General features: G+C 48.4%; 1 protein-coding gene across 2 annotated transcripts in view; it reads left to right on the forward strand.

The window, feature by feature from the left end:
* zfyve26 (zinc finger, FYVE domain containing 26) overlaps positions 1-9507 on the forward strand; it is a 120251-nt gene that overhangs the window by 12373 nt on the left and 98371 nt on the right. For both annotated transcript variants that reach the window (XM_036962338.1, XM_036962337.1), the window contains exons 2-9: positions 635-938; positions 1278-1437; positions 1598-1813; positions 1898-2207; positions 3957-4081; positions 5727-5891; positions 7529-7617; positions 7765-7916. In XM_036962338.1, coding sequence (XP_036818233.1) covers positions 748-938; positions 1278-1437; positions 1598-1813; positions 1898-2207; positions 3957-4081; positions 5727-5891; positions 7529-7617; positions 7765-7916 — 1408 coding nt within the window. In that variant the 5' untranslated portion in view covers positions 635-747. The remainder of the gene's footprint in view (positions 1-634; positions 939-1277; positions 1438-1597; positions 1814-1897; positions 2208-3956; positions 4082-5726; positions 5892-7528; positions 7618-7764; positions 7917-9507) is intronic.

Below are 9507 nucleotides of genomic sequence, written 5' to 3' on the forward strand. Positions count from 1 at the left end.
GTGCTGTAAAACCTTGGTAGAGCATGGGTGGAACAGGCATTGTGGTGCTGTAAAACCTTGGTAGAGCATGGGTGGAACAGGCATTGTGGTGCTGTAAAACCTTGGTAGAGCATGGGTGGAACAGGCATTGTGGTGCTCATGACTTTTCCATTCAGACCAATGCCTACTTCTCACTTAGAACATTGTTTAATTAAAAAAAAAAAAAATAGGGAATAGGGTACTGGTCAAATGCAGGGCACTATGTAGTGAATAGGGAGTAGATTGCCATTTGGGATACAGATCTACTCTTCCTTATCATTCATGTTACAGTTGGGGATGGCCTTAAATAAATATATATATATATATATATATATATATATATATATATATATATATTTTTTTTTTTTTAAACCATAATGACTCTGTGGTCCTCTAGCAGAACGTTCGACTCTCTTTATATAAGAGAACGAAGTTGAGCTTTTCTCAGCTCGTGGTCCTCTGTGCCTGGAACCTGCAACACCAAGGGTCGTGGGTTCAATTCGCGCGGGTGCCAGCCATATGAAAAAAAAATGTATTTCTTTTTTTTTTAGATAAAATCATCTCTTAGACATTAACTGATAAAATCCTGTATTTTATCCCCCCCCCCCTTCCCCAGCTCCTGGCTATTACTCCTCCCCTGCCATGCCGTGAAAGACTGGGGTGGTGAACCCTTGACCCTGAGGTGACCAGACTGTGATTAAACCGGAGGAGGAGGAGGAGAAGACGGACATGCACCCGTACGGCTGCGAGGCAGAGACCTCCCTACAGGAGCTGTTTGATTTCTTCACTTGGTGTCTGCAGAATGCAGAGTGGGAACTGGCTGGAGCCTGTGTGCCTCAGCTGTGTGACGCTGGAGGAGAAGTGTCACAACGACTACGGGACATCATCAAGGCCATCATCACCTACCCTTACCCGCTAGAGTGAGTTATAATGCTTACCTGGAGGAGGAGGAGGGAGGAGGAGGGAGGGAGGGAGGGGGAGGAGGAGGAGGAGGAGGAGAGGGAGGAGGAGGAGGGAGGAGGAGTAGCAGGAGGAGGGGGAGGGGGAGGGGGAGGAGGAGGAGGGGGGAGGAGGAGGGAGGGAGGGAGGAGGAAGGGGAGGAGGTGGAGGAGGGGGGGGGGGGGGGGGGGGGGGGGGGGGGAGGGTGTTTTGGTGGAGAGAAATGCTGATACATTGTTTTCATGTTCCTGGTAGTTTTGGGTTGTAATTGATTAGCCAATATCAATTGGTTATATAATTATATTTTGTGTGTATTGTAGATGGGAGAGTGTGGGCAGCCCTCACAAACTGGCCTGGCTTTGGCTTCAAGTCCTGGAGAAATGGACCAAGGAAGAGGTTTCTGTTTCAGTCAGGAGAGAACTAGAGTTCCTGCTGCTTCTAGAGGAGCTAGGAGACGAGGTGCCAGAGACAACGCTCAAGGTTTATACTTCTTATTTTCTAAAATAAAAATAGACAAGGACAACATTTTATAGAGATCATAAAGTTAACTTCAACAATTACGGCTATTGATACAGAACCATAAGGTTAGTTTCAAGTTAATATCGTAGAGTATATTTTTTAATATGTTCATCGTCCTCAGGAACTCCACCAGGCCTTCCTAACCACCCAGTCGGAGGAGAGAAAGGGATCAGGGGTCCCAGGGGTATCACCAGGGGCGGGCGATGCTCAGAGTCCAGGGATAGAGACCTGTCTCGAGGCCTTGTTGGACCAGAAGAGACCCAGAGTGGCCCAGGCTCTGGTTAGCTTCCTGGAGGACCACCCCAGGAGTGTTAACACAGGGAACCACATCCTACAGGTAGCTTTTAATTGTAATTGTTTTACCCCCCCCCCCCCCCCTCCCCCGGGGTTTATATCAAATGTATTATTATTTCTATTAAAGGACACATTCATCAGATACCTGATGGAGAGAGTGGAGCATCTTGGTCCAGGCTCAGAGAAGACGGAGGGCTGGGCGGAGGAGATGTGTGTGGTCCTAGCCCTGATGCCCCTGAGGTCGGAGCGAGGTGGAGGAGGCGGGGTGGAGGCCCTGTGTGAGGCCCTGTGGAGGGCCAGACACGGGCCCCTGAGAGAAGAGAGGGTCCTGAGCTCCTTGCTACGACCTCACTGCCACACCTTGCTCTCCCATTACTGCTCTACAGCACTCAGGCTGCACAGAGACCGACTACTGAGAGAGACTCCCAGCACCCAGGGTGAGGATGGACTTTTATTTCCTTATAATTTACCTGAAACCTAAAAGGGGCAGTCTGCAGTTCAAACAACAACAACAACAACAACGTGGTCAACCCACCATGTGGTTAAGAGTAACCACTCTCAAATTCATAGACAATGCTATAGACACGAGGACTGACCATCCATGAGATCAACAGTATAGTTACAACCATGTTTTGAAATTATAATGTTTGTTTGTTTACAATTGCGTTGTTTACAAACAGTGGATCGAAAACAAGCTTATTGTCTGCCAAGATCAAATCAGGGAGGGTTTACTGTTGATCTCCGTCGGTTCATCCGTACGTTAGTCACACGCGATATCTCAGATACGGCACTAGCCCCGATTTTTAGTTTTTGACGAAACTTGGGTGAAAGATGCGTCTTTCCATAGGTGTCCGGTATTTTCAAAACTTATACCGATTTGGCCTTAGGCGGGAGCTATATTAATCAACTGAAACGTGTGAGTCACACCAAAGAGGAAGAAGAGAAGAGAGAGGGATAACTTGGCCCAAAATCTGTCTTCTACTATGTTCTTAACTGACTTGCCTGGTTAAATAAAGGTCAACTAAAATATGCTGTATATTGACCCTATATACTGTGTATCAATACTGTTTATAAAATACACTAAACAGTGGGTGAGAGAAAGTATTAGCTCACTGTAAATGCATAGTGAAATATTTCTGAAGCAACGTTATCGAAAGGTCATTGAAATACACAGTATTTCTCTCTCTTTGGGCTATAGTGGCCAATCCTCTAGCCTAGTTGTTGAGACATCCCTACCCGAGGGAAGAACAAAGCACAACCATGTTTATATGCCGTATCTCTACAGTCTCCCATTTTTTTAATGAAATGGAGGGTTTTGTCAAAATATTTGAGTAATAATTTGCGGGTTAAAACACTGTTTTGTATGGTTGTACCTCGGGTGTGGTTGTACCTCGGGTATTGTTGTACCTCGGGTGTGGTTGTACCTCGGGTGTGGTTGTACCTCGGGTGTGGTTGTACCTCGAGTGTGGTTGTACCTCGGGTGTGGTTGTACCTCGGGTATGGTTGTACCTCGGGTATGGTTGTACCTCGGGTATGGTTGTACCTCGGGTTGTACCTCGGGTATGGTTGTACCTCGGGTATGGTTGTACCTCGGGTGTGGTTGTACCTCGGGTGTGGTTGTACCTCGGGTGTGGTTGTACCTCGGGTGTGGTTGTACCTCGGGTATGGTTGTACCTCGGGTATTGTTGTACCTCGGGTGTGGTTGTACCTCGGGTATGGTTGTACCTCGGGTTGTACCTCGGGTATGGTTGTACCTCGGGTTGTACCTCGGGTATGGTTGTACCTCGGGTTGTACCTCGGGTATGGTTGTACCTCGGGTTGTACCTCGGGTATGGTTGTACCTAGGGTTGTACCTCGGGTATGGTTGTACCTCGGGTTGTACCTCGGGTATGGTTGTACCTCGGGTTGTACCTCGGGTATGGTTGTACCTCGGGTTGTACCTCGGGTATGGTTGTACCTCGGGTTGTACCTCGGGTATGGTTGTACCTCGGGTTGTACCTCGGGTATGGTTGTACCTCGGGTTGTACCTCGGGTATGGTTGTACCTCGGGTTGTACCTCGGGTATGGTTGTACCTCGGGTTGTACCTCGGGTAAGGGGTATCAACAACGTGGAAGCCTTGCCGCTAGCCTTCTTTTTTTTCTTTGACCCTTTTTTTTCCCGCCTTTTCCTCCCCCCTTCATCCCAGTGGATCTTCCTGAAGCGGAGAAGTTACTGCTGGGCTTGTGTTGTCATGGGGACCGGCCTTCCGTCTGGAAAACCATTTACTTTGAGTGCCTTAGCAGCGGCAAGCACTTCCTTGAACGGGTCCTGGTGAGTGTAATAGTGTGTAATAGTGTGTAATAGTGTGTAATAGTGTGTAATATGTGTAATAGTGCGTAATAGTGCGTAATAGTGCGTAATAGGTGTAATAGTGTGTAATAGTGTGTGATAGTGTGTAATAGTGTGTAATAGTGTGTAATAGTGTGTAATAGTGCGTAATAGTGCGTAATAGTGTGTAATAGTGTGTAATAGTGTGTAATAGTGTGTAATATGTGTAATATGTGTAATAGTGCGTAATAGTGCGTGATAGTGTGTAATGTGTGTAATAGTGTGTAATAGTGTGTAATAGTGTGTGATGGTGCGTAATAGTGCGTAATAGTGTGTAATGTGTGTAATAGTGTGTAATAGTGTGTAATAGTGTGTAATAGTGTGTAATAGTGTGTAATATGTGTAATAGTGCGTAATAGTGCGTAATAGTGCGTAATAGTGCGTAATAGTGTGCAATAGTGTGTAATAGTGTGTAATATGTGTAATAGTGTGTAATATGTGTAATATGTGTAATAGTGCGTAATAGGGCGTAATAGTGTGTAATAGTGTGTAATATGTGTAATATGTGTAATAGTGTGTAATATGTGTAATATGTGTAATAGTGCGTAATAGTGTGTAATAGTGTGTAATAGTGTGTAATAGTGTGTAATAGTGTGTAATAGTGTGTAATATGTGTAATATGTGTAATAGTGCGTAATAGTGTGTAATGTGTGTAATAGTGTGTAATAGTGTGTGATGGTGCGTAATAATGCGTAATAGTGTGTAATAGTGTGTAATATGTGTAATATGTGTAATAGTGCGTAATAGTGCGTGATAGTGTGTAATGTGTGTAATAGTGTGTAATAGTGTGTAATAGTGTGTGATGGTGCGTAATAGTGCGTAATAGTGCGTAATAGTGCGTAATAGTGTGTAATGTGTGTAATGTGTGTAATAGTGTGTAATAGTGTGTAATAGTGTGTAATAGTGCGTAATAGTGCGTAATAGTGCGTAATAGTGCGGAATAGTGCGTAATAGTGCGTAATAGTGTGTAATAGTGCGTAATATGTGTAATAGTGTGTAATAGTGTGTAATATGTGTAATAGTGTGTAATAGTGTGTAATAGTGTGTAATAGTGTGTAATAGTGCGTGATAGTGCGTAATATGTGTAATAGTGTGTAATAGTGTGTAATAGTGTGTAATAGTGTGTAATAGTGTGTAATAGTGTGTAATAGTGCGTAATAGTGCGTAATAGTGCGTAATAGTGCGGAATAGTGCGTAATAGTGCGTAATAGTGCGTAATAGTGCGTAATAGTGTGTAATAGTGTGTAATAGTGTGTAATAGTGTGTAATAGTGCGTGATAGTGCGTAATATGTGTAATAGTGTGTAATAGTGTGTAATGTGTGTAATAGTGTGTAATAGTGCGTAATAGTGTGTAATATCAACACAGGTACTGTAACTCTTGTCATCCTGATATCAACAGGTACTATATGAGATGAGTTCCTTGCATATAAGACACCTTTTCTGTTTTTGCCTGTAACTAAATTGCCTGTAACCTATTCCCTATATAGTGCACTCGGGCTCTGGTCAAATGTTGTGTACTATATAGGGATTAGGGTGCCATTTTGTGACACGGGCCTCAGTCATAACCCCACTTTACCCCCTCCTCAGGTGACTGCTCTGGACCTGGTGAAGAGGGAGGAGTTCTGTAGGCTAGAGGACCTGCTGAAGGGGGAGTTCCAGCCTCTGTCTCGCCTCCTGCTACTCCTGGGGTGGACCCAGTGCCAAAGCCTGCTCTCAGCTCAGACCCTGCTACGCCTCCTACACCACGACCAGGTTAGGCCTCCTACACCATGACCTACCCCACGACCAGGTTAGGCCTCCTTCCCCACGACCAGGTTAGGCCTCCTACACCACGACAGGCCTCCTTCCCCACGACCAGGTTAGGCCTCCTTCCCCACAACCAGGTTAGGCCTCCTTCCCCACGACCAAGTTAGGCCTCCTTCCCCACGACCAGGTTAGGCCTCCTTCCCCACGACCAGGTTAGGCCTTCTTCCCCACGACCAGGTTAGGCCTTCTTCCCCACGACCAGGTTAGGCCTCCTACCCCACGACAGGCCTCCTACACCAGGACCAGGTTAGGCCTCCTACACCATGACCTACCCCAAGATCAGGTTAGGCCTCCTACACCACGACAGGCCTCCTACACCACGACCAGGTTAGGCCCTCTCAGCTTAGACCCTGCTACGCCTCCTACCCCACGACCAGGTTAGGCTTCCTACCCCACGACCAGGTTAGGCCTCCTACACTACGACAGGCCTCCTACACCAGGACCAGGTTAGGCTTGTTAGGCCTCCTACCCCAGGACCAGGTTAGGCCTCCTACCCCAGGACCAGGTTAGGCCTCCTACCCCAGGACCAGGTTAGGCCTCCTACCCCAGGACCAGGTTAGGCCTCCTACCCCAGGACCAGGTTAGGCCTCCTACCCCAGGACCAGGTTAGGCCTCCTACACCACAACAGGCCTCCTACACCACGACCAGGTTAGGCCTCCTACACCACGACAGGCCTCCTACACTACGACCAGGTTAGGCCTCCTACACCACGACAAGCCTCCTACACCAGGACCAGGTTAGGCCTCCTACACCATGACCTACCCCAAGATCAGGTTAGGCCTCCTTCACCACGACAGGCCTCCTACACCACAATAAGGTTAGGCCCTCTCAGCTTAGACCCTGCTACGCCTCCTACCCCACGACCAGGTTAGGCTTCCTACCCCACGACCAGGCTAGGCCTCCTACACCACGACAGGCCTCCTACACCAGGACCAGGTTAGGCCTACTACACCACGATCAGGTTAGGCCTCCTACCCCATGACCTACCCCACGATCAGGTTAGGCCCCCTACACCACAACCAGGTTAGGCCTCCTACACCACGACAGGCCTCCTACACCACGACCAGGTTAGTCCTCCTACACCACGACAGGCCTCCTACACCATGACAGGCCTCCTACACCACGACCAGGTTAGGCCTCCTACACCACGACAGGCCTCCTACACCACGACCAGGTTAGGCCTCCTACATCACGACAGGCCTCCTACACCACGACCAGGTTAGGCCTCCTACACCACGACAGGCCTCCTACACCACGACCAGGTTAGGCCTCCTACACCACGACAGGCCTCCTACACCATGACAGGCCTCCTACACCACGACCAGGTTAGGCCTCCTACACCACGACCAGGTTAGGCCTCCTACACCACGACCAGGTTAGGCCTCCAGACAATCCTCTGTCTGATGGGCCCTCTTTTACAGGCGTCTTCATTAGGGCATGCAATGGGAAAACTTTTATTAAATGTGACAATTAAGGAACCATATAGTCTGTTCCTTTTTCAGTCTATTTTCTTCCGTTTGGTACCCAATGAACACAACCCAGACTGCCCATAACATGATCCTCCTGCCTGTCCTGTCCTCAGGCGCTGGCCAACGACTCTGTTCTGAGAGAGTTTGCCAACGGTCTGTCTTCTCAATTGAGAGTGCTGGAGTGGTGTGTTGAGAACAACCCGTGAGTATATCAGTAGTTATCGACAGTTCATATTAAAACGCTGTTCGTTTGCTTGTACTTGAGGTGGGCATGTGTATAACGTAGGATTCATGTCTATTTTTTATAAATGTGCCATTTTCTCTTCTCTTCGTGTGTGTGTGTATATAGAGGGATCCCCAAGGAGGCGTTGCTTGGCCAGCTGCACACACTGGACAGTCACTCAGCCTTGTACGTCCTTCACTGTCTCACCCCTCTGGCCCAGAATGAGGAACACATGGTACTGGACCTGCTGAATACACAGACCAAATCTAGCGGAGCAGGTCAGTGCTACACGCAGTCTTGTTTTCTGTCTCTCTCTCTGTCTCTCTCTCTCTCCGTCTTGCTCTCTGTCTCTCTGTCTGTGTCTCTGTCTCTCTCTCTGTCTCTCTCTCTCTGTCTGTCTCTCTCTCTCTGTCTCTCTCTCTCTCTGTCTCTCTCTCTCTGTCTCGCTCTCTCTGTCTCTCTCTCTCTGTCTCTCTCTCTCTGTCTCTCTCTCTCTGTCTCTCTCTCTCTGTCTCTCTCTCTGTCTCTCTCTCTCTGTCTCTCTCTCTCTGTCTCTCTCTCTCTGTCTCCCTCTCTCTGTCTCGCTCTCTGTCTCCCGCTCTCTGTCTCGCTCTCTGTCTCGCTCTCCGTCTCGCTCTCTATGTCTCTCTGTCTGTGTCTCTCTCTCTTTCTCTCTCTCTCTCACTCTGTCTCTCTCAGCATAAAAAAAAACTGTCAACTGCATTTTTCAGCAAACTTAACATGTGTAAGTATTTGTATGAACGTAACAAGATTCAACAACTGAGACATAAACTGAACAAGTTCCACAGACATGTGACTAACAGAAATTGAATAATGTGTCCCTGAACAAAGGGGGAGTCAAAATCAAAAGTAACAGTCAGTATCTGGGGTGGCCACCAGCTGCATTAAGTACTGCAGTGCATCTCCTCATGGACTGCACCAGATTTGCCAGTTCTTGCTGTGAGATGTTACCCCACTCTTCCACCAAGGCACCTGCAAGTTCCCGGACATTTCTGGGGGGAATGGCCCTAGCCCTCACCTTCCGTTCCAACAGGTCCCAGACGTGCTCAATTGGATTGAGATTCGGGCTCTTCGCTGGCCATGGCAGAACACTGACATTCCTGTCTTGAAGGAAATCACGCACAGAATGAGCATTGTGGCTGGTGGCATTGTCATGCTGGAGGGTCATGTTAGGATGAGCCTGCAGGAAGGGTACCACATGAGGGAGGGTCATGTCAGGATGAGCCTGCAGGAAAGGTACCACATGAGGGAGGAGGATGTCTTCCCTGTAACGCACAGCGTTGAGATTGCCTGTAATGACAACAAGCCCAGTCCGATGATGCTGTGACACACCGCCCCAGACCATGACGGACCCTCCACCTCCAAATCGATCCTGCTCCAGAGTACAGGCCTCGGTGTAACGCTCATTCCTTCGACGATAAACGCAAATCCGACCATCACCCCTGGTGAGACAACACCGCGACTCGTCAGTGAAGAGCACTTTTTGCCAGTCCTGTCTGGTCCAGCGACGGTGGGTTTGTGCCCATAGGCGACAGTGTTGCCGGTGATGTCTGGTGAGGACCTGCCTTACAACAGGCCTACAAGCCCTCAGTCCAGCCCCTCTCAGCCTATTGTGGACAGTCTGAGCACTGATGGAGGGATTGTGTGTTCCTGGTGTAACTCAGGCAGTTGTTGTTACCATCCTGTACCTGTCCCACAGGTGTGATGTTCGGATGTACCGATCCTGTACCTGTCCCGCAGGTGTGATGTTCGGATGTACCGATCCTGTACAGGTGTTGTTACACGTGGTCTGCCACTGCGAGGACGATCAGCTGTCTGTCCTGTCTCCCTGTAGCGCTGTCTTAGGCG

Source organism: Oncorhynchus mykiss, chromosome 25 (assembly GCF_013265735.2).
Source record: "Oncorhynchus mykiss isolate Arlee chromosome 25, USDA_OmykA_1.1, whole genome shotgun sequence".
Classification (NCBI taxonomy): domain Eukaryota; kingdom Metazoa; phylum Chordata; class Actinopteri; order Salmoniformes; family Salmonidae; genus Oncorhynchus; species Oncorhynchus mykiss.